General features: G+C 39.2%; 2 protein-coding genes and 1 long non-coding RNA gene across 3 annotated transcripts in view; 1 reads left to right on the plus strand and 2 right to left on the minus strand.

Moving 5' to 3' along the window:
• Positions 1 to 26,378, minus strand: part of LOC132155193 (uncharacterized) — a 530,067-nt gene that overhangs the window by 298,596 nt on the left and 205,093 nt on the right. The gene's annotated exons all lie outside the window — the stretch shown is intronic.
• On the minus strand, positions 13,134 to 15,508 carry chst2a (carbohydrate (N-acetylglucosamine-6-O) sulfotransferase 2a). Its single transcript, XM_059564037.1, has one exon. The coding sequence runs from the start codon at positions 15,019 to 15,021 to the stop codon at positions 13,627 to 13,629; it is 1,395 nt and encodes a 464-aa protein (XP_059420020.1). The 5' UTR covers positions 15,022 to 15,508; the 3' UTR covers positions 13,134 to 13,626.
• The window catches only part of pls1 (plastin 1 (I isoform)), a 28,442-nt gene continuing 18,681 nt past the window's right edge, over positions 16,618 to 26,378 (plus strand). The window contains exons 1-5 of the mRNA XM_059564036.1: positions 16,618 to 16,741; positions 20,517 to 20,546; positions 22,690 to 22,797; positions 23,056 to 23,216; positions 26,056 to 26,185. Coding sequence (XP_059420019.1) covers positions 16,672 to 16,741; positions 20,517 to 20,546; positions 22,690 to 22,797; positions 23,056 to 23,216; positions 26,056 to 26,185 — 499 coding nt within the window. The 5' untranslated portion in view covers positions 16,618 to 16,671. The remainder of the gene's footprint in view (positions 16,742 to 20,516; positions 20,547 to 22,689; positions 22,798 to 23,055; positions 23,217 to 26,055; positions 26,186 to 26,378) is intronic.

Here is a 26,378-nt window from a genome sequence, read left to right on the forward strand (position 1 = left end):
GCTGGCCAGAGCTGCTCTTTTCCAGGAGGTGGCAGGTACAGAGAAGGGCTGGGTGGAGAATCTTCCGTTACTTTATTTTCTGTTCCACTGCTAGCTTAATGGCCAGTAGTGCCCACACTTTCAATAAAAAACGAGAACAAGCTCTCCCCTGTGCAGAGCCTCTCTTTTCGTTGAGTCTTACCAACAAGCATTCCTAATCAGCACTGAACTCCCTGAGTTCCTTCAGAGGCAGGATGATGGTACCACTGAAACAATTTCAGAGGCTACTGGGGCATATGGCATCCACAGCCGCAGTCATGCCACTCAGTTTACTTCTTATTTATGAAATGTTTTATTTACCCCTATAATAAACAATTGAAGATGTCACTTTACATGTTTGAAAAAGTTAATTTGCCTCATATGCGAGGCCTCAAGACCAAAATAACTGAATATCTAGACCTCATGGCCTACAGGGCTGCGCTTATGAACAGAGAATACAGAAGGAAGTACAGAAGATGGGAGATGCAACAGGATGATATAATGCAGAAATAGATAATGTGTGTAAAACATATTAAAATCCTGACAGCTCATTACAATCCTAAAATGTATCTTCCTCTGCATCCTTGGGCACCTGGAAAGTGGTAGATAAGAAAAGTTATCTCTTGAAAAACAGACTAGCAGGTGTTTTTTTATAATGAAAGAAAGCATTATGAAACTTAATAAACAATTACGGAAAGCACTGGGAATGAAGTTTCAAAAAAAGCATATGAAATGCGACAATATTGATTTTATAACAACTTAAACAAAAACATGGTTTGCCAATGCATACCTGCATAGAGAATGTATTTTTATATAGACGGGTCGTCACAACAGCTCACATCAGTAACACTGTCAACAAAAATAACATCCCAAAGTGCACCAATTCACATCAATGAAACACGTTAAGTATATATGATCGTACATCTGTAACCAACAACAAAAAAAAAAAGAAAAAAAACAACTTAGTGTATTTCTGTGTGTGAATTATTTTCAACCAATGCTAGCCATTAATCTGTAGCATGGAACACAGCATACCTCTTCTGTTCAGGAGAGAGCAGGAAAAGACCGCTAAAAGAACAATCAGCAGGTATGGCTATCGGGACTGAACCGAATTTTGTTGACAAAGGAGGGGGGGGGGGGGGTGAACCCATTACCTCCTTACAGATTCTTTTATTAAATTTATTTTTACAAACACTGGTTTAAACAATTATAGAATCACACTGAATGAATAACAAGAAAATCTAGTGAAATAAACCTATTTTAACCTCGTTACACATCCAATGCACTTTCATGGCAGCTCAATTTCCCTGGAGAATGGCAACTCCATCCCAGGTGGTTCAGCTGATCTGGATTCAGTTTGGAGAAGCTCAGGTAGACCTGTTTGCTTCCCATGATATCTCCCACTACCGAGGCCCCCCTCAGCACAGATGCACTGGCACACAGCTGGCCCCAGGGTCTTTGCAAGTATGCATTTCCCCCATTGTTCCTCCTCACACAGACACTGTGCAAGGTCAGGGAGGATGTGGAACAGGTCCTGCTGGTTGAGCCTTACTGATGCTCCTTGCGAAAGGCCCTCACTTGCCCACTCCCCTGAGGAAGAACCTTATTTCTCAAGGGCAGTGCACCATATGGCATCTGCGTCCAGACCTGGATGGGACACGGCAGATTTAAGTGATCTTCCACCAGCGGTGGTTGACACTATCACTCAAGCCAGAGCTCCCTCTACCAGGTGAGCGTATGCCTTGAAGTGGAGTCTATTCACAACTGTTATTATTCTCACAGAGAAGACCCCCAAAGATGCCAGATTTTAGTTGTGCTTTATTTCCTGTAAGAAGGGCTGGAGCATAGACTGTCATGCCCCACCTTGAAAGTGTATGTCGCTGGTATTGCAGTGCATCACAATGCAGTGGATGGACAGTCCCTGTAAAAACATGACCTGATCATCAGGTTCCTGAATGGTAATAGGTGGTTGAACCCTCCTTGGCCACTCCTCGTGCCCTCCTGGGATGTCTCTCTTGTCCTGGCTGGACATCAGAGCCCTTTGAGCCACGAAGTCAGTTTAGCTTAAAATTCTATCCCTAAAGACAGGGCTCCTGAACTTACTTCCATTAAGAGGTTGGGGTACCTACAAGCATTTATCAGTGCTCAAAATGTACCTTGTGTAACATGTGAGTCAATCTTTTGTTCATTATCTGGCTCGGCTCAGTGTTCATCTTCAGTTCTCTCTTCACAGCAGTTCAGTCAGTGTACTGTGTGAGTAAATGAATTACTCTGGGATATTGGTTGGTTTTAACCCTGAGGGAGTGTCAGCCACATTTAAAAAGTTAACAGCTTAAGTCATTTGTGGATTAATGCGTATTGGAGACGTGAACCGTTTAAAATGATTCAGTTCGATTTGGTGAACTGGTTCAAAACGATCCGGTTACATCGAATGATTAGTTCGTGAACCGGATATCACAAACTGCTTTGTTTTGAACTCTCTCACAACAGACACGGAAGAGAAGAGTACATAATAACATAATTATGATTTTTCAATTAACTTACCCTTTAAAGTTTTAATTTGTATGAATTAACTATTAGCTAAATAGCTATTATATGTCATGTATGGGAAAGTGCAATGTAAAGTTTCAAAACCATTTTTTGTATATTTCTTATCTATACTATGCTAACTATAATAAACTCTCTATAATTTTCTCAGCAGAAATGTCATCCAACTTCACAATATGGCCCTCAAAAAGCAAAATACAGTAACTCCAACACTGAAACCAGCAAAATTTTCAATGGAAGGGAAGTCGTGGCCTAATGGTTAGCGATTCGGACTGGCAATCAAAAGGTTGTGAGTTCGAGTCTTGGGCCAGCAGGAATTGTAGGTGGGGGGGGTGCATGTACAGTTCTCTCTCCACCTTCAATGGCCTTGAACCCCCAACTGCTCCCCGGGCGCCGCAGCATAAATGGCTGCCCACTGCTCTGGGTGTGTGTTCACAGTGTGTGTGTTCACTGCTCTGTGTGTGTGCACTTCGGATGGGTTAAATGCAGGTCACAAATTCTGAGTATGGATCACCATACTTGGCTGAATGTCACGTCACTTTTTTTTCACTTTTTTTAATTTTCACACTCAGTTTTGTCTAAATCTGAGTATACTGTAGTTCACACAGGACCACTTTGGCAAGTTACTTGAGTTTACTGAACACAATTTACCTTTGGCGGTATGGTTCCTTATGGAGATTCTTGCTCCCAAATTAACTGAACATACAAGAGCTTAAACATTAACCCCCGGTATATATTAAAATGTGGGGCTTTGAGACATCACACTATATTCCATTGCAGCAATGCAATAGCCATCATCTGCCATTGCTATTTTCATTTAATAACTTATTGCAAGTTAATAAGTTTAAATGTTCATGAATATGAATGAAGTTTGAGAGCTACTGAGGGGTGCTGATCCTCACGTATGAAGCACACAGACAAATTGAGGTGCTAGGGGGAGAGTGCAGCATGTGGGAGCTGTGTCTACATGTGTTCACTCACAAAAAAAGACTGTACAAGGTTGTACAAATTATTGAATTAACTGCTCATTTTAAAATCTTCCTCATACAGACATTTGTTATGACATCTGCTTCATCATGCATAAATGTTAATCCATGCATTTATGACCTCAAGGTTAGATTATTGTAATGCTTTATTGGGTGGTTGTTCTGCACGCTTAGTAAACAAACTACAGCTAGTCCAAAATGCAGCAGCAAGAGTTCTTACTAGAACCAGGAAGTATGACCATATTAACCCAGTCCTGTCAACACTGCACTGGCTCCCTATCAAACATCGTATAGATTTTAAAATATTGCTTATTACTTATAAAGCCCTGCATGGTTTAGCACCTCAGTATTTGAATGAGCTCCTGTTACATTATAATCCTCCACGTCTGCTATGTTCTCAAAACTCAGGCAATTTGATAATACCTAGAATATGAAAATCAACTGCGGGCGGCAGATCCTTTTCCTATTTAGCGCCTAAACTCTGGAATAACCTACATAACATTGTTTGGGGGGCAGACAAACTCTTGCAGTTTAAATCTAGATTAAAGACCCATCTCTTTAACCTGGCTTACACATAACACTCTAATATGCTTCTAACATACAAATCCGTTAAAGGATTTTTAGGCTGCATTAATTTGGTAAACCAGAACCGGGAACACTTCCCATAACACCCAATGTACTTACTACATCATTAGAAGAATGGCATCTACGCTAATATTAGTCTGTTTCTCTCTTATTCCGAGGTCACCGTGGCCACCAGATCCAGTCTGTATCCAGATCAGAGGGTCACTGCAGTCACCCGGATCCAGTACGTATCCAGACCAGATGGTTGATCAGCACCTAGAAAGGACCTCTGCAGCCCTGAAAGACAGCCGAGACCAGGACAAGTAGATGAATCCCAGAGACAGATCCCCTGTAAAGACCTTGTCTCAGATGACCACCCGGACAAGACCACAGGAAACAGATGATTCTTCTCCACAATCTGACTTTGCTGCAGCCTGGAATTAAACTGCTGGTTTCGTCTGGCCCCCAGACTGAGCCTGGTTTCTCCCAAGGTTTTTTTCTCCATTCTGTCACCGATGCAGTTTCGGTTCCTTGCCGCTGTCGCCTCTGGCTTGCTTAGTTGACACATTGACACACTGACACATTGACATCACATATTGACACACTGTTTTCCTAATGAATGTTGTTCAGTTGCTTTGACGCAATGTATTTTGTTTAAAGCGCTATATAAATAAAGGTGACTTGACTTGACTTGACTTCAAACATTACAATGCTTATGATTACTTCCGTAAGCTCTACAATAAGAAAATCTACTTCACCAGCTAACTGTTCTTCAGCAGTCATGTTACAAAGCATGGGTTGTCCCCCCTAAAAGTATGATTAAAAAAACTGTGTATTGTAAAAAACCATGTTTTATACTTTAAATAATCATGTAAATAGTGAAACAACACAAACGCAAACGAGGCAAAAATGTGTTTTAAATTTAAAGACATTTTGATACTCCTCCTCCCTTGCCTCATACTTTCCTTTCACACTTTTACATCACCTCAGTTGCAGAGTCCATTTTTTTTTTCCGGGGAACTGGCCTACTTTAACACTGTTGCCATGAGCTGAAGCTGCCATGGAGGAACCCCGCCGAGAAACGTGTATTTTACCCCCCCTCGAAACGCTATTGGACTAGTTTTGGTCTACTTTTGAGAAGCCATTCTCGTATCTGCTAACTGCTACAGTATGTTATGCTCATGTGTTCTGATAATAACATTGTAGCTTTCTAGGGCTTAACATAATTTGGATAATTGGTAAAACCTCTTAAAAGCCCTACTTTTAGACCTACCTGAACAACTAAAAGCTATTTATTTCATTTGTAGGCCTATCGTTGTTTTTTATTTATGCTATCGTTAGTTCTTTACTGTATTTGTTATTTTATTACTGACTGCTTACTTGTCATTTTTTATTCAATTCAAAGTTTGAAATCAAGCTCTCATGCTACTGCAACAAAATTAATGAAAGTGACGTGACATACAGGCAAGTATAGTGACCCATACTCGGAATTTGTGCTCTGCATTTAACCCATCCAAAGTGCACACACACTGTGAACACACACCCGGAGCAGTGGGCAGCCATTTATGCTGCAACGCCTGGAAGTAGTTGCAGAAGTTGGTGGTTGCTCAAGGGGTATTGATTGTGGAGAGAGCGCTACTTACAGATTACAGATTACCCCAATGTAAAATCAAAAATACACTGAGTGAGCAAAACTTTGTGAGATAGCTAGTTATAATGTCAATTAAACAATGTTTACATATGAATAAAAGCCTACATTAAAATATGACATATGAATTGGTCTCTTCATTAGAAATTAACTTACTGATTACCACCACTGATGGACAAAAAAAATAAAAAAAATTTATATTAAAATGATCTGTATGACAGTATATTCGGCAGTTCTTCCCTGCTGTAATGAATATATATACTTTTCAAAGTATCATATCAAAGCTAGAAATTCAAGTATTGTGACAAAATTTATTTTGTAGGGTTCCACAAATTCATTAAAATTTGCAACGGGTACTGCGGCTAAAAAAAATAGACTATAATGGGACAGACACAGTCAAGACTAAAGGGAAATGAAAACAGTAGGTATTAAAAGATACTGTATATGTTAAAGGTTGTATTTCACTGAGCATCAGTGAATCATAAAGAAATTTTAGAAATCACAACTGAAGCCTTGCTTTTAGCTGTTCCCCGAGGATAATTTTCAGGCAGTTTAGGAGAATAATTAATTTTGTAGCCCATTTACATTGCAGGCTACTGATCTGATGGAAGGGAAAAAACTAAATCCTTCAGAATTATACAAAAATTCATGGCAAGGCTGCATCACCTACACACACACACAAGGCCGGTGAGCGAGAACAAGTCAATAGTTGTGGAACTTGACTGCCAAGACTTTTTTATTTACTTAGACATCAGATGCAGTGATTAATTTCTCTTTAATACAGATGATGCCAATGTATTTTTCTATGAGTCCGTATAGCAATAATAACATTACCTGCTTGACGGATGGTAATGTCTACAACAGACATGAGCTCTGTCGCAGCGCGACCACAACAGCTTGAAGTTGTCTAATTTGAAACATTCTCCATGCTGCATTAATAGTGGTAAGGCTGTGTATACTTGTTCTTAAGTACAATTTCAGCTGTATTATTTGTCTCCCCTTCCAAAATTGCTATTGAGAATTTTTTTTGTTCTCGTCTGCATGGTCACCATCTGCTCCATTTGCATGATGGGCATCACTGACCTAGTAACCATGACAACTGCATAGAGGACTGTCTCTGTGGCCTTAGCAAAGAGTGTGGCAGTAGTTGACAATGAGACTGAAACTGGAGTGTTAAAAAATATTTGTTGTCAAAAGAACAGTCAATCAATTTACCACTCTCAAACCTCATGTTTATCCCATGCTTGCCTTTGTGTGACTGTGTTCTTTCATGTTATGCTGGATGTGCTTGCTTTATCCTTGTGATGCATCTGCCGCCGTTTTCAAACTGGCACAGCGCTTACTTTTGCATTTGCTAATTTAAACATGAAGAGGACTTATCCATCTGGAAGCCAGAAGTGGAAAAAAAGCAAGAAGTGGTGGAAAAGTGGAAACATGACAGGATGCCGGGCCGTCCATCCCCTGCAAGCGCCGTGTCCGAAGAGAAGGATGCGACCGCTAGAAGAAGCCGCCGCCCCTCGCACCCCGGACCGAAGAGGGGAGCGCGTGTGGCCGCCGGACTCTGCCCCTTACCTGGAGCCTTCCTCCATGAACACTGCCCGACCCACAAGAACCCCGCAGCATGACGAGGACATCAAATCCCCTGTTCGTTTTGTAAACTCTCCCCCTTCGGCCACTTTTATCCCCAGTTTTACTTTATTTTCTGTTAATAAAAATCTCTCCGAGGCCTGACGCCACGCCCACTGTGTCTGTCGTTGGCTCCTCGCGTTACACTGGTGGAGAATGTGGGCAAGGCGGAGCCTAGACAGCGCAGTTGGGAAACACCTGATGACGTCACTCCCTCTCGCTCCAAGAAGTTGGCGAAAACTCGGACTGGGACGGAGGAACGACGGAGACGGCCTCCCAGCCACACAAGGGGTAAGTGACTTATCTTTTTATTGTCATTTTACCCTGTGGTTGATTGAGGCTGTCGACTAAAACCCGGTTTGTCTGTCTCTGTTCCGGCGCGCTGCGAGAGGGAGGATTGCCCGGAGAGGAATCCCTGCCCACTCCGACCGTTGGAGCCTGGTTGAGGATGGTAGCACTCCCGTGTGGGTGGTGCCCTGATGACGGGGATGTTGCTTGGGAGGGGGAATGTGATGAGTCAGCTGCCTCCTCCCTGATTGTCATCGGCACCCCGTCCTAAATCGCCACCCTTCACCAGGCTCCCGACAGGAGTGGGTGTGTGAGAGAGGAGGGGCGCTGGACGAGCCAGGGCTGGCGGCGTGTGATGGGGCGCACCTGAAGGAAATGGAGCCTCATCACCACCGCTGTTTACCAGTCCAACGCGCCTCTCCTCGAGAGCCCGGTCTCTTCCTCGTGCATGCACACTGGTGTCCTCGTGGGTCCAGGAAGGGTGCGTTGAGGGATTCCAGCGCAACCAGAGACGTGAGCTGCTGGACCCGCGGTCCGGACGGCAACCGCACCCGTTGACACGGCCGACGGGCCAGGATGCCGGCCCGTCCATCCCCTGCAAGTGCCGCGGCCGACTAGAAGAAGCCGTCGCCCCTCGCGCCCTGGGCCGAAGAGTGGAGCGCATGCGGCCGCCGGACTCCACCCCTTACCTGGACCCTTCCTCCATGAACACTGCCCGACCCACACAAACCCTGTAGAACGACGAGGACACCAGATCCCCGGTTTATTTTAGACACTCTCCCCCTTTGGCCATGTTGTTTCTGTTAATAAAAGCCTCTCCGAGGCCTGACACCACACCCACTGTGTCTGCCGTTGGCTTCTCCCGTTACAAAAGGTTAAGAAGACTTTTTACATTTACTGTTTCAGGATTGACGAGTGTACAAAATTACACGAGTGAATCCGACAAATGAATCCGCAATTGACAGTTTTATATTTTTATTTATAAAAATCATAGCTCATCTGAATTAGATTACACTTGGTGACTTTTGTTGCATTAGCTATGTGAACACACACACATACACACACACACACACAAATATACCTGTATACATATATATATATATATATATATATATATATATATATATATATATATATATATATATATATATATATATATATACTCACAACCATCATTATGAAGTGCTTCGAGCGACTGGTCCTAGCACACCTCAAAGACTGCCTCCCACCCACGCTGGACCCACACCAATTTGCCTACCGCAGAAATAGGAGCACAGACGATACAGTATGCACAGTGCTGCACTCACACACCTGGACCATAACAACACGTATGTTAGGATGTTTTTTGTTGACTTCAGTTCAGCATTTAACACCGTCATTCCCTCCAAGCTGACCACAAAACTTGGAGACCTGGACATTAACTCCTCCCTCTGCAACTGGATTATGGACTTTCTGACCAACAGGCCTCAGCATGTTCGGTCAGGCCACACCCACTCCAACATCATCACACATAACACTGGCATACCAAAGGGCTGTGTGCTGAGCTCATTCCTTTACTCCCTTTACACCCATGACTGCAAGCCTGTGCATAGATCCAACTCCATCATTAAGTTTGCAGACAACACCACGGTGATTGGCCTCATCACAGACAACGATGAGACTGCCTACAGGGAAGAGGTACAGCACCTGGCCATATGGTGTGCTGACAATAACCTGCTCCTTAACACCAATAAGACTAAGGAGCTCATTGTGGAATTATAAGGAAGCACGCATGACCCCACACATTAACGGAATGGTTGTTGAACGTGTCTCCAGCTTCAAGTTCCTGGGAACCACCATCTCACAGAACCTGTCCTGGGCCACAAACACCTCCAGCTTGGTCAAGAATGCTCAACAGTGCCTCTTCTTCCTCAGGACACTGAAGAAGAACCAGCTGTCTTCAGCCATCCTGGTGAACTTTTACCGGTGTGCGATCGAGAGCATCCTGACCAGTTGCATCACAGTCTGGTATGGGAACTGCTCAGTGGCTGACCGCAAAGCACTGCAGAGGGTGGTGAAAACTGCCCAACGCATCACAGGGACACCACTTCCTGCTCTTGAGGACATCCAGAGGAACCGCTGTTTACGTTGAGCTCGCAGCATTCTCAAGGACTCCTCTCACCCTGACCATGGACTGTTTAACCTCCTGCCCTCCGGGAGGCGCTTCAGGGGCCTCCAGACAAGGACCAGCAGATTCAGAAACAGCTTTATCCCTACAGCTGTCTCCTTGCTGAAATCTGCCCTCTGACACCCCTCAACACCCCCCCACACCACACACACAGACTCCTCCCCCTCTTCAACACTACATCTAACTGATTTATTTATTTACAACAAGCAAAAAACAGTAAACTTGTTATTACTTGCACTACTGTCTGTTCATCCAGAAACACTGAATAATCCATTTGCACACTGAAATATTTTCTATGCACTTTACTGTCCATTGCAATAGTGTAAATTATGTTCATATGTCCATAGCCCTGCCTATAGTGTACATACTTTTACATAATCCATCTGTATAGTATGTTCATATTACACCTATCTGTATATCATGCTAATAGTATTTAAAATCTGTAAAATATGTCCATAATACTTATCTGTATAGTTATTGTATATATTGTAGACCTTGTATATTCTGTACTATATACTGTTTTGGTTAGATGCTAACTGCATTTCGTTGCCTTGTGCCTTACATGTGCAGTGACAATAAAGTTGAATCTAATCTAATCTAATCTATAGACTACTGAAATTTTGGTCTAAAAGGTTTTTAAAATCATGAGAAACTTTTCAGTTATGTGTGTCCACACATTTCACTAGAAGTGTATATTTACAGTAAACCTCTGATCTTAAACATTGAAGTGAAACACTGTCATCAGGAGGCCATAATGCCATCAGAAACATCCCAGAAGCCATTTCAGGTTTCTCTTTCACCTCATGTTCCGTTTACAGCAGCAGGATAAGGGCACAGAGATGGCAAAGGGCCAGAGCACTTACATTGAGCGCCAACAGATCTTCAAGCCCAGCCATTTAACACCCACTCCACATCTGGCCCCCAGCTCTGACCCCTCAGGGACCTCCCCACCTGCAGCTGTTATTCATGGTGAACAGAGACTGCTCTCTCATGGTTTCCCACACTCAGTCACTCACACACACTGCTGCTATAGCAGACGCTGCAGCCCACTTCACAGAATCAAGGATTCAGTCACTGGATACCCCTGAGAGACAGATTTGTTTCCTCCTACAGTTGACAGTTTAAAAAAAGCATCTACACCACTGGCATGTTAGGAACAGAGCAGCTGCCATTGTTGTTTCCCTACATTACAGATGCTTGGCTCTTAAAATAGCTTCTGCGCTGGTACAGACGTCACTTTAGATGCATAACGGTAACCTAGTTTATACTAGAAAATATACAAATAGCTGTTGGTGCATAGCACTTACTTCATGAGTTTTTGTAAATTATTATTGTTATTGAAAGAAGTATTTTATATTCACCAAGGCTGATTTTATTTGATCAAAAATACATTAAAAACTGTGATATTGTGGAATAGTATTACAATTTAAAATAACTGTTTTCAGTTTTACTGTTTTTAAAAACTTAATTTATTCCTGTAATGCAAAGCTGAATTTTCAGCATCATTAATCCTGTTTTCAGTGTCACATGATCCTTCAGAAAGCATTCTAATATGCTGACTGTCTGCTCAAATAACATTTCTTATTATTATCAATGTTGAAAACAAAATGTGCTGCCTAATACTTTTTCCCCCCAATTTCTGCCTAAATGTTAAGATACATTATCTACATTTTTCCACAATCATGAGCCTTTGAAGTTTGTCGTATTGTAGCAAGTTTGAATTTACATAGTGAAAGACAAAACTTCACCAGATTTGCATTCCTATTCTCTTGCACTTGAATAGAAGGGAAAGAAACATTAAACGTAGTGTGACCTAGTGATACTTTGAGAAAGTGAGATTTTCCATTGAAATGTGTCAATATGCTCTATGATTTAAGTGACATATTACAACACAAATCTATATTGAATCAGTCCAGATTTCCAGCATGGGTTAAACTAAATTAAAGAAATGCAGATTGTATGTTAAAACATTTGCATACTGTCAATGTGACATGCTCCTTTGCAATGGGAGAGGCTGTATTTATTTATTCTTTTATATATATATATATATATATATATATATATATATATATATATATATATATATATATATATATATATATATATCATATGTCTGCCAAACCAGGAGTGAACAGGGTCATAGATATGTTCAGAGAATCACAAACTGCATTCATTTCCTTTTGTTTAAACCAGACTTGCATTCCAAGAAATGAGCTAAATTAAAACCTGCCGGATTTGTTTTAAGAATGCAGTTCCACAGGCGAGATTGGAATCAGGGCAACAGAAAATATTCCTTCACTATCCTGATCTGTCTTAATGACAATTCTGCATTAAAATAGGGAAATACAGACTTCTTGTATGGCCTTAGATGTGGAACTGAAAGAAAGCATGCATCTGAGAGTGACATGCTCTCAAACCTTCTTACATGAACAACATTCATACAGTAACTGGGTCACTGCTGTTATGCAATACCTTTGAAGGTCTGTAACTCGTAAGCATTTCTATTAAAGAGTGAAGAAAAATCTTAGAATTATTAGGTCAAGCTCAAGCACCTAAAATTTTATTATATTTTACATAAGATGGAAATAAAGAGCTAAAGTTAAACATTGCTCAGAGTGAGCTCTTTCATGATGGTTTCAACTTTAAGTTCACCATTTTTTAAAGTGTTGATATTATCATGGCTATTTCTGTAATTTTAATCACAAAAGATTGAATGATGAGTGGATAGCCCGAATAATAGCTCAAAACATCACAAAATTCATCTAACAGTGATACTGTCGTTTTCTTGCCAAAAAAAATTTCACTTCCTGAAGGATGATGTCATTAAGGCACTGTCTTTTGATAGTTAAAGTGATATTACAAAAGAAAACAGGATAGAACATGATATTAGAGAATACTTCACCCAAAAATAATAGTTCTATCATTTAATCACCCTCATGTTGTTCTAAACCTTTATGACTGACTTTCTTCCCTGGAACACAAAAACAGATATTTTAAACAATGTTTCAGCTGTTTTTGTCTATACAGTGAAAGTAATTGTAATTCAACACTGTACTGATAAAGAGAACACATTCTTAAAATATATCTTCTTTTATGTTGCACAGAAGAAAGGTTACATATATGTTTGGCACAAGATGATGGTCGATACATAATGACATTGCTTATTTTTGGTTAAGTTATCCATTTGATAAATGCCAGTTTTCATGCTAAAAGTAGTAAATTATTTTAAACTCACCTACTTAATTGTGATATGGGGTAAAGAAAAAATTCTAACATGACTTCCATCTTTAAAAAATGTTTAATATTTTATCCCTTGAATTAAGACATGATGTGGACACAAAATGTACTGCATAACAAGAATAACCCGTTTATGGAAAGTTAACCCAGAGACAAAGTGTACAGGAACTAGAGCACGTCTCAGCTGATTTAAATTAGACACACAGGACAGTAAGACTCTTGCTATTTAGAGAGATGCCCCTTTAGTTTGTACAGTCCTGAAATCAATGAATGTGAAATCTAAATGTTTAGATTAAATAAAAATCTTGGCGTAGCTTTAATGATCAATGACACATTGTACCAAAAGTATTTTTTCTCTCTTGTTTGGTCGAACATGTGGTGATGCACAGACAATATTCTGGTCCCAACATACAATAAGTGACTTTGCACAGTATGATGCAAACAGATACATTCCACTGAGATTTTAAGCACTGGACATAAATAACAGATAAGTATCGGGTTGATATCAGCACAAATGCAAAACATCAAATGTCTTTGGCAGTGGTTCATATTTTGGGCACTGTCAATAATGGTCTGCTTAAATCTTTAGCCTCCCCTGCCGTGCGAACGCGCAGGTATCCCAGCAGAGACATCGCATGCTGACAATATTCCTCCACCTGTCTGATCTGCTGGTAGTTCAACACGGTTCTCCAGGCACTGGCTGCTTGCGTGGCATTCCTGGACGACACGATGAATGGTTTGGTGGAGGCATTCGGTCCTGTTGTCATATTCATAGCAAAAATTTCCATGTCATGATTGGCTGAAAGATTAACAAAGCGATAAACATTCCGAAGAGTTTTAATGGGGTTCTCCACCAAGTCCTCGTAACGGACCGTCATGTATTTGCCTTTGAACCATTTGGGAGGTTGAAGAGCTGTTTTCAGAGTTCTAGACATCTGTTCGCAGATCACCTCCATGGCTCCAATGGAGTGGTAATCTGAACCGTCTTTTTTGTTCGTTTTGTGGTTGGGGTCCACAAATGGCACACGACGAAGTTTGGGGTCTCTGCTGCGTACAACTTGCAAATTCTCCCGTATGAGTCCGTGCCGGGATTTAATCCTGGAGTTGGCCACCGCTCTGGGGTCTCGCACCAAATGGATTACTTTCAGATTCAAAGAAGGGTCCTCCATCAGGGGGGCCAGAACGTTGACATCCAAAATGCGAACTCCTTTGATCACGATCGTGTTGTACTTTAAACACTCTTCCTCCAACATCTGAAGACTCTGTGGAGGGCACTTTCTACAAACCTTTTCGTCCACCATTCCCACCATATCCTTCCTGTAGGACGTACAGAAGGGGTAGGAGCAGATGACCTTATTGATGCCGGCCCCAAACAGTCCGAGAGAGGTTATGTTCTTCCCGCCAGGACTGTTGTACAGCTGAAAAACTGAGAAGTCGCACCTGTAAAGAGAGCTCAGCATGTCCCTGGCCGCTCCTTGGAGGGACACAGCGTCCCCCGGGTACAGCTTCTGCCAAATATGCCACATGGGCTCATACAAGAAAAACACATCAGGGTTTTGGTTGAAGAGCTCCCCGAAAAAAGACGAGCCGGACCTCCAAGTGGTCAACACATACACCAGCTGCCTTTTCTTGACCTGCGGGGCTTTGTAAAGGTAACGGATGTCTGATCTGCTTTGGAAGTTCACTCCCTGCATCGGCTGGTTGCACTGCTGTGGCTCTTTGGTCCATTTGTAATTAGCCAGGTTCAGCATGGTCAAAGCCACCAACAGAAAATAGGCCAGAAAGATGATGATCTTCTTCCGCCGTAGCACTTTCATCACAATTCCAGGGTTGGCGATTATTTTGTTGTGGCTTCTCGTGCAAGACTTGTGTTTCCTTCCAAAGCCAGCATTCTTCTCCCATGGTGGTGTGAATTTTAGAGGGTAGGGTTTGTTTTTCATTTATGACACAGGAAAGCCAGTGATGTCCCAAACAGAGCTGCAGTGTATCACATGGAGCGATTATGGCACAGAAGAAAGCTTGGCGTCTGCCCCAAGTCCATGTAATCGACTATCGGTTAGGCAATGCGTGAGAAAAGAGGGGATGCCCGAAGCTCCAAAATACAAGACGAAACGAAAACAGACAACACCGCAATGCGCAGGCTTTTATTCGGATACCAGACAACGGATTCCGTTTATATTATTTAACGGCAAGCAAAGCTAATTTAAGCATAATTTTTTGCTTACCGATAAAAAAGCGCAAAACATTTTGCGTCCAAGGCACGGCCGGGGGTAAATGTCGATATACGTGCGCGTGTGATCATTTGAGCTCAAAAGAAAAGAAAACCCGTTGTCAGACAGTTCCTTTTAAAAGCACGGGATCGAAAGAAAAAGCCTCTCTCGTCAAAGTGGTCCCCAGCCTTTGCTCTGTTGTCCGGGTGTACATTATCATAAATTAGTACTGCACGAATTACATGGCAGCAAAGAAACAAAAGTTCCACCTCCTCTAAGCGCTGATTGGAGGAGCGAAGACAGTCTTGGCCTTTCTAATGACGCTATTGGTTCGTGTCTAGGTCTGTCAAATCCCACTGTCACGCACAGGCAGCTAAGCCTATAGCAATATGATGCACTATACATCATAAAACATTTGGGGATTTCGGCCACTTTATGCACGATTTATTATAATCTTGGATTATGTCTAAAAAAAAATTTGAACTTTTTTAATAAAATATTCTTATTCTATATATTTTACATACATATATAGGCTATATATTTAATACTCATAAATGTATATGTGTTTAAGGCCGCTTTTTTGTTTGTTTGTTTGTTTGTTTGTTTGTTATATTTTTATCAGATATTATTTCATACATTAATTATTATAAAATGCTTTTAATATATAAATCTAATTACATAGTGCTAACTAATGTTTTCAAGGAAAGTATTTAGACTTTTATTATTATTATTATTATTATGTGCTGGTTTCTAAGGGTTGAAAATCGACTATTAAATCACAAAATCTTTAGGATTAAAATAATCTGAAACAGAATTTTGTTGCATAAAAAGAACAATGACACAGTGATAGTTAGATCAAGACAAAAAAAACCCACACAACCACAACTACAATTCTTTGTAGTTAGTGCCACCTGCTGTTTGTTTCTCTCACTGTTCCCTCCACTTTTAGCCTATTAATTTCACACACATTAAGGAATAAATCAGATTAATAAAATAAGGTTGGTGTAGAAAAGGTGCTATTGTTCTCCCTTTCGCTCTCTCACATGTGTTTGTGAAGGGAGATTAGGATAATTCAGTAGACAGGCCACTGCAGCAGCACATTAGGCTGGAGTCCTGCCATATTGTGAAGCAAGTCATTGCTTAAACCCAGTCAAAATAAATAAACAAATAAATAAATAAGTGCCATTGTGTGGAAATACTGTTGAACCGAATAGTTGAACACTAGGTAATGCAGGCTTGTTTCCCTCTGTTATTCGTTTTAATACAATCCCTCATGGTCCATTCCTCACCAGTAGTTGTTCATTCATTCGGCATGATCACTGTGTGATTTTCGTGCAATTTCCAGATCTCAGTTATCTAGACCATCAGTAAACGAAAGCCATGGCTCTAATCACAAGAGGACTCAACAGGCTATTTTTCTGGACCAAAAGACCAAATAGCGCAACTACAGGTGAGATCACTGCTGTTTTTTGACTGATGTATTGTGTAATTACAAATGTTTTCCCTCATTGCTACGTTTACTGAACTCTGTGTGGCTAAAGGTCATTTTCACATCCTTTCCATACGTGTATCACAGCATATTAGAGTTATACTGTGACCTGATATTATGCTGCTAAGTGTCAAAGAAAATGATCTGTCATGCAGGCGTGTTTGTGGATGTAGCCCCAGCTGGTAATAGAGGCAGTACAGTCTTGTTTTATTAAGTTTTCAAGTTACATGCCATCTGACAAAACAGTGCCAACTTAATGAAACAACTTTTTAACACAAACATAAAAACTAGTTATTAGTAGTAGCAGCAGCAGCAGAAGTAGTAGTATTTATGTACATCTATTATTTTTATCTAAAGTACTATATTATTATTATTATAACATGTTTACTAGTATTATTATATGTGTACACTAATAGTAGTAATTTGTGTGTGTGTGTGTGTGTGTGTGTGTGTGCACTTGGATGGCGTAAATGCAGAGCACAAAATCAGTCACTGGGGCATATTTTTAACAATAGCCAAAAAAAAAAAAAAAACATTGCATGGGGCAAAATTATCGATTTTTCTTTTATGCCAAAAATCATTAGGATATTAAGTAAAGATCATGTTCCACGAAGATATTTTGTAAATTTACAACTGTAAATATATCAAAACTTAAATTTTGATTAGTAATATGCATTGTTAAAAATTCATTAGGGTAATTTTAAAGGTGATTTTCTCAGTATTTAGATTTTTTTGCACCCCCAGATTCCAGATTTTCCATTAGTTGTATCTCGGCCAAATATTGTCCGATCATAATAAACCATACATCAATGGAAATCTTATTTATTCAGCTAATTTTGAAAAAGAAAAGACACTTAAGACTGGTTTTGTGGTACAGGGTCACAAATTCAGAGTATGAATTACCATACTTGTCTACGTGTCAAGTCACTTTCAATGTTGTACAGTAAATTTTTTCGCAATCTGAGACTGAAAACCTATTACAAGGACAATAATCATCAGCAATCCTCATCCTCACAATGGCATGAATAATTTGAAACTTTCTGAAAGACAGGCCCTTGACAAACTTTGCAAAGATAAAAACATTGTGGTAAAGCCAGCTGATAAGGGAGGTGGTCTAGTAATTATGCCTAAAACCCTGTACGACCAGGAGGTTCTAAGACAATTACAAGACCTGTCTTATTATAGAGCTTTGCCCACTGATCCTACCAGTCGATTTAAAAAGGAAATAGAACTATTCCTTCAGCAAGCTCACTCCTCTTCTCTTATCTCTGAACGAGAATTTCAATATTTGTTCAATCGTACCCCAACTAGACCAGCTTTCTATATTTTGCCTAAGGTTCATAAAAATCTATCTAATCCACCAGGTCGTCCAATTGTTGCAGGTAATAATAGTCTTACTGAACCTCTTTCTAATTTTGTAGACTTCATTCTCAGACCTTTGGTTACTTTGCTCCCAAGCTATCTCAAGGACACATCTGACTTTCTTAAATGTCTGTCTCAAATTAGTCATCTAGGTCAGGATGTTCTGCTTGCCACTATGGATGTAACCTCTTTATATACAAACATTCCCCATACTGATGGTTTGGCTGCCTTGAAGTATTTTCTTGATCTTCGGACGAATGATGATGGTTTACCTAATAAATTCATTGTAGATATGTCTGAATTAGTGCTCACTCAAAACTATTTCTTGTTTGAACATCAATATTACCTTCAGATCAGTGGCACAGCTATGGGTGCCACTATGGCCCCTGACTATGCCAATCTATATCTTGGTTTTTTGGAAGAACAGTATGTGTTCAATAACAATCCTTTTTTGGAGAAGATAATATTGTTCAAGAGATACATTGACGACTGTTTTGTGATTTTTCATGGTTCATTATCTGAATTTGAACTGTTTGTCTTATACATGAATTGCTTAAGATCTTCTATTAAGTACATCTATACAGCGAGTGCCACTAGTGTGAACTTTTTAGACTCCTGTATTTCTGTTATTGATGGACACAGAGAAAAATAGCTTACTTCATGCCACAAGTGCTCACCCAACATCCCTGAAACGTGGTCTGCCTTTCAGTCAGTTCACCAGATTGCATCGTATCTGCTCTGACAAAAATGACTTTGAGGTAAAAGCAAGACATCTATACAGAGATTTTAACTCTAGGGGATATCCCAACAGTTGGCTTGATACAGCATTAAACAAAGTACGTGCCTCTGGTACACATTCGTCTAATTTGGTCTCCAAACAAAATGAGAACCGCTGCATTCTAAAACTGACCCATAGTCCTTTGAGCAGAGAAATTAGAAACATTGTTAATTCTCATTGGCATATAATTAAAAGTGATTATCAACTGAATGGACTTTTTCAAAATGTGCCTCTTTGTGTCTTTTCTAGAAGCTCAAACCTTAGAGATAGGCTGGTCCATGCTGATATTGCCACGCCTCCTTCTGGAACTCTTTCTAATGCCCAGGGTAATTTTCCATGCAAAAGTTGCACTTCCTGTATACATTACCTTAAACTACAATCTTTCACACATCCGCACACACGTAAGATATATAAAATCAAGAAATTGATTACATGTAAATCTACTCACGTGGTGTACATTTTGATCTGCCCTTGCCCATTTTTGTATGTAGGCAAAACTATCAGGGCTTTACGAACGAGAATTTTGGAACATTTGAGTGCAATCAGGAGATGTGATGCAACTTCGTCTGTTTTCCAACATTTTCAACTAGCTAAGCATGCAATTTCTGACCTGAAATTTCTGGGCATTGAAAAAGTTTTGCCTAAAAGGAGAGGTGGTGATGTAGATAAAAAACTGCTACAGAGAGAATCTTTTTGGATTTTTGAACTCAACAGCCTTTTCCCGAAAGGGATGAATGAAGAGATAAACTATTCATGTTTTCTGTAAATGCCTTTATTCTTTTTTAGAGATAAATATTGTTAACTTTTCTATTAAAAGAATTGTGTTTCTATTTGTTCTCTGGGTCTGGGCTGAAGCTCCTCCCTTTGCACCTGTTCGGGTATCGGGTATTAATTGACTGCATGTCTGTTGTTGATTCATTATGAGCATTGAGAATAGCTGGATGGCTGAAACGTCTGCTCTTGCTCTAATAACATGATTGATTCTTTTTGTTAAAGACTTTGTCTAGTTTTTCAGAGTGCGAACCATCAACAGTCTCTTCTACATTTTACTGGTTTTCACACACCTGGACTTACAACTAGCCTTCATCTGAGCGCAACACTATTTCCTTGTCCACTGTTGTACAGTATGAAATGACATTTTTTATGTTTTTATGTCAAAGAATGTAATAAGTCATACACTTCTAATTCTGTTAGGTTTGCTAATGTTTTGATGAAACCCATAAATATTGAATTGCAAATGCTTAGCTGCATTACTAACTCTTTATTTATTTATTTATTTATTTTATTTCTTTATTTTGGGTTGACCCAGAAAATATACAATTTAAAAATGAAATTTGGCCACAATGATTATTACCAGATATGGTATTAGAAGGCCAAAACAGTTTGCATTCTTTTATTATTATTTAATTTTATTGTATGTTTTATTCTTATAACTATAGCAACAGAGATTTATTTTCAAAACAAAACAGCTCTATTAAATGCAAATAGAAAACAGAAAATAAAGCTAGTTTAAGCTGTGGCTGTAACACTCTTGTTTTAGGTATTTGTTTCCATTGGACTCTTATCTCACTCTCTCATGTTTTTTACTATCAACAGATGCTTTATTGGCTGCAAGAGATCATGAAGGTAACCTCCAAAACATGCATAACCTCACTTTCCACTGAAGTAAGATTTTATTAAACAAGAGGAATTATGGGTGACATACTTAACCTGTGTCCTGCTGCAAGGGTCTTGGCAATGTGGTAACTGATCCTCTTCTCAGAGCAATCAATAATTCAGGTGGCTTCCGAAAGGCTGATGAGTCTCTTAAAGGAGGGAGTGCAGTATTGGGTATCAGTGAAATATTCTTGGGCCCTGAAATGACTGTTCTCTATCCATTTGCTCATCCAAATATATTTTTTAACTAAGAAAAGTAAAAACTGCATTACTTCTTTATTATGGATTGTTCAAAGCTCTTTTAGTGCCTGGCTACTGAGAAGTGAGAAGCTTTGTAAGTGGTAAGTTATATAATGTGTGTAAAGCTTTTGTTTCACTGACTCAGCTAGTTTATTACCATCCATGAGGAATTTTTATTCTCCTGGAAAGATTCTTTTGGTTGTTCTTTTCTAGAATCACCCTATCCTCTGTGCTAATGTGTGTGATTTGTTGTACTCTTTAAATCATCTGTGTTTACTTATGAAGACATTAAATACATAATAATGTTACACTAAAGAATGTTTACATTCTAAAGATATAAACATATTTTTATGATCCCCTCCAAAGTCCAATTAATTTATTATCGTAGATTATGACTTTGGCATCACTTTGATTTCACTTTTAAATTTATGAAAACAATTTTTTATTTTATTTTTGCACTGATGCAATATTCCGAAGCCCTTTTTCATCTACGCTTTTTGTTTGCAGTGTATTTTTTAGTGGTTCAATCATGAAGTTTTACATTGGTTTCTTTACATCGCACCATGTGGAAATGCTGTATTGTTCAGGCTCATGCTTAAAACATGAAGGTCTGCTGTCAAACATCTGTCAGCTGAGGTTTCTTGTTCCGTCTCCAGTGAGTTCAGCAGCACCAAAGAGACACTAATGTGGTAGAATATTATTCTTTTTTTCAGCTCATTCTTCTGTTTTATGGGTGGTGTTTCCTTCCTTCCTTCCAGTCATCAGGTCAGCTGATAAGTTCTGATTACAAGTCAGGAGGCTATCATGAGATAGAGCGTGTCTCCTGCACTGCATGTCACTGTACTTTTGTTCTGCTTCTCTATCCAGTCACTACAGTTATATCTTCAGTATAAACAGCTCAATTCACATAAATCAAACAGGACTTCTAGATTTTTTGGGGTTATGATTATGTTTGTGTGTGCACAGTTTGCAGTGAGCACAAGGTTGATATATGAGCTTTGATAACAAAAACAGTGAAATGTGAAGCCGATTTGTTAGGTCACAAAGTTATTGACAAGTGTCAAGTGAATAAGCCGTGGTATAAAGTGTACTCCGACATCACAGCTAGTGCAAGTGCAAACACCAAATGGCATGACAGCTTCAGCTGACACAGCGTTCACTTGGGCGTTAAACGTTAACTCCAGATCTGTCTTAGTTAGGAGCCATCACCTTTAATGGTCTCTTACCTTACCTAACACACCTGTAATAGCTCCACATATGCTGTGGGAGAGGACAGACGACACTATCAAGGACTCGGTTGGAAAATTTGCTATCTTTTCTAGGTTAGTCTCTAGCTGAGTTGTGAGACGTTTAGGGAAAAGGGACTGTTTTCATATGATATAATGGCTGCACTCATGAAGTGTTGATTTCACTGTGTTATCTCATAATATTCGTGAAAGTAAAAAATACAAACATTTACAAGATGATTTATTTCAAGTAAATGTGGAACTCTATTCATCAGAGAATCCTGGTTTTCACAAAATATTAATCAGTGCAGCTGTTTTCAACATCGATAATATTAATAAATGTATCTAAAGCAGCAAATGGGCATGTTAGAATGATTTCTGAGGGATCGTGTGTCGTTGGAGTCTGGAGTCGTTTACAATATTTCTGTTTTTACTAAAACACTAAGTTTTGTAAGCATAAGAAACCTCTCTCAAAAAACATAAAGAATCTTACCAACCCCACACTTTTGGTTGGTAGCCTACTATACATCCCGTGCCCATCTGTAATTTAATTTCATGAAGTGTAATTTCATGCTTATCATAGAGATACTGTGGTGGGCCAACAGGGTATATAGCACAGAAACTCTCTGTGTGGACTTTTTTGGCAGGTCTTTTGCATGGTGAGAAGTACTGCAAGGAGAACAGCATGGAGAACAATGTGACACAGATCTCCAGAGAAGATCTGGAGAATCTGAGAGAGGCTTTCAACAAAATCGGTCAGTTAAATTCTGCCTGAATCTCACTGTAGGTTTAGTGAATTGTGCATTGTAACGCTCTAATCACCTGACTTGGTGCTTGTGAGGTGTCAAACATTACCAAAGATTGCAATAACTGACTACATAAATGTCTGTTTTTACGGCTGATCGTTGTCTCATGCAATTCTAAAAACACATTAAAATAGTAGAAGTATTGTATCAAAGGTTTGCTGCGAGAATGGACGAGTGTCATTGCAAAATCTCATTCTATCCTTGTAGATATTGATAACAGTGGCTATGTAAGTGATTTTGAACTTCAAGAGCTCTTTCGAGAGGCCAGCTTTCACATTCCGGGATACAAGGTACGGGAGATTGTGGAGAAGTTCATGGCAGGTGACACCAACAAAGACGAGAAGATCAGTTTTGAAGAGTTTGTTGCGGTAAGCTTAACTATGAGTTTTTGTCTTATCTTAAAGGGGTCATATGATGCGATTACAATTTTTTTTTTATGTTATAAGCTCTTGGTGCATAAAGAAGATCTGTAATGTTGCAAAGTCTAAAGTCTCAAATTCAAAGACATATTCTTTAGAAAAGTTAAGAGTCAACCATGCCTACCTAAAAAGGCCCCTTCAAACACGTCCCCACATGTATAAGTCACGATGTGGGAAGATTTACATAACGCCGCCCAAATGTTGACACTAAGAAAGAAGGCATAACTTTTATTATCACTGTTGTTGTTTGGTCTTCCAAAAGAGGATACAACTAGAAATAAGTAGTTAAGTTGTATTTCCAGAACAGTTCAGCCCAAATATTCAGATTTTTGGAGGATGAGGACTGTTTCATGGGAGTGTAGCCTACAATGCTGGTGTATGTTTCTGAAAAGTGGGCCAATTCCAACTTTACAAGGACAGTCTGGAGCTTCTGACTCACAGTCTGTAAGTATGTTTACATATTTAAAGAATTTGCCACTGATGATTCAAACGTGAGTTTTGAGCAGTTTAAAGTAGCGCTTGTTGTTTGTCGTTTCTCTGATCACAAATGCAGACATGGTTTTATCTTTATGCTGCACGATACTCAACACAACACTTAAAAAGACAGTATATGTCATTAAAATCAATAATTATGTCCCCACTGGATCAGAGCATGTGAGCGGAGCGGAGTGGTAATATTTCCTTAAGAGCGCTGAGCGCCTTTCTGAAGATTCCGCTCTCTCAATACGCTCAGAGCCGCTCGCTCAACCCAGTCCATAATCCAAGCGTTCTTTAAGTGCATCGTAAATATCTATGCACATTTCATCTTGTGTGTGCATTTGTGTTTTAATGAGCCTGTTTTGAATGTTCTATTGCACAACAACGCCAGCTATTTTCATGGAAATAAAGTCAGCGAAAATACAAAAATACACTTCTTCAGTTTTTGCATTTTAGATAAGCTATGTTTGCTAAGGTTAGATTAATATATTCAATACAATTAATAAAATTAAGAAGAATGTAAGAATTTCGTTTTTAAAACATGATAATGGCTGTTTACCAGCATGCATAATTTTAGACAATTATCCAAGCATTTCGGTGCAAACAGTAAACAGTTAGGCTTACTAGAGAAATTTTATGTCGGAGCGGGATCTGAGCGCCGGCGAGCGTGAGCGGAATATAAACGGAGCGCTTGCTTGGGCGGTTGAGTGACTGAGTGGAGCGCACGTCTATAGAGCGAAAATCGTCACACCGCTCCACTTCACTCACACGCTCTCCCTTACGAAAGAAGAAGTTTATTAAAGTGTGCTATTATTATACTTCTTTTAAACTAAAAATAGGGAAGTATGCTTTTAGTTTACTTTTTATGTACATCTCAGAAATGGGCTTTATGTACTCCTCATAAATATACTTAAAATTACATTTAAGTATACTTGACTTATATTTACAAAAATCCTAAATATATTTGTGCTATACTCCTAGAATCTGTGTTTTCATTATTATATTGTAGAGGGTGCTAGTACACATCTTCTGCACAGAATTTCCAAAAAAAAACCACAAGTGAAGAAGAAAAAGAAACAACAGATAGTAACACATGTAACATGATCATCTGACATTAAACAGCATCAAAACAGTAACGTTATGGAATAAAATGTCGACTGACGAAGAGGTAATAATTACAGTCAAGCTTTGGGGTGTTGATAAACTCCATCTAAGTTTTGATTATGATTCTGAATCCAATTCATAGTCTTTTTCAGCTTTTTGTTCAAAATGTTATTTCTTTATTTTTTATGAAACACATAAAAGTGTTTAAAATAATGCATGAAGCTAGAATAAAATGTTTTTTGTTTACAAGCAGATACCCTGTTTTTTCTTTGGATGTTTTGTATGTTCAGATATTCATGTAACAAAATATATAGACATTAAAACCTAAATAGGGACATAGTAGTATACTTAAAGTATGATGTAAAGTTCACTTAAAGAAAACTTATGAGTATACTTGCAGTATTATACTACTAGACTAGTAGTTTACTGAGACTATAGTGTACAAAGTATGGAATTATTAAACTGTCAGTAAACCTATAAGTTCACTTTTAGTATAGTACAAATTACAAATTTTAGTGCAGTACAAATTACAAACATGGAGGTAAACTAGTTGTGTACTCAAAGTTTACTAATGTTTTACATGAAGTATACTTAAAAGTATACTTTTATATACTAGAAAGTGGGCCAATTTAGTCCCGAGGAGTATTGAAACAGTACACTTACAAGTATACTACTAGAACACTGAAATTTGTATACTTGCTACATACAGTATACTTAAAAATATACTAGAACTTTACGTAAGTATACTTATTAAAATAAACTTGAATTATACTACTTTTTCGTAAGGGCTTTTTCGTTTTTTAATGGGTTTTATTGGTTTTGTCTCATCACGTCAGACCACGGCATCACAGTATGGTAAGGGGCATAACATTTCCATCACACACTTGAGGTACTCGGCCAATCACAACGCACTGGATAGCTGGCCAATCAGCCAACACCTTGTTTTTCAGAACGATGAGCTTTGTAAAAAAATCAATGCTTTTCAGATAGACGGGGCAAAGAGCAGCAACAATAATGTACATTAGGTGGAAAAGAATATGTTCTTTGAACTTTATCTGCATAAACACATTGCATTACACCAAATACACAAAATAATAATATTTTTAGCAACGTCATATGACCCCTTTAAAATGTTTTCTGGGCAAAGTGCCTGCTTTGCTGATTGTGTCACGCACCTTGAAAACTAAGATCTCACTAAATTCTCCAGATATACCAAGAGCTGAGAAGCAAAGAGGTGCGAGAAACTTTCCGCAAGAGCATTTCCAGGCGGGATGGGATTCGTTCCTTTGGAGGAACATCAAGGATCTCAAGTGAAGGAACTCAGCATTCTTACTCAGGTGGTGGCATTTACATCCCCTAGGCCATGAATATGAAACTATAATGTGCTTTAGTTACTGTATGTTCTTAATGCACATTTCTGGATATTATGATGAAAGGTTTATCCTCGTTCATAAAAATGTCATAACTTGCTTTGCCTTATTTTTGCCCACCTCCATTATGTAATGCACTTTCTACAGCCAATGAATTCCT

This window comes from Carassius carassius, chromosome 12, assembly GCF_963082965.1.
Source record: "Carassius carassius chromosome 12, fCarCar2.1, whole genome shotgun sequence".
In the NCBI taxonomy this organism is placed as follows: Eukaryota; Metazoa; Chordata; class Actinopteri; order Cypriniformes; family Cyprinidae; genus Carassius; species Carassius carassius.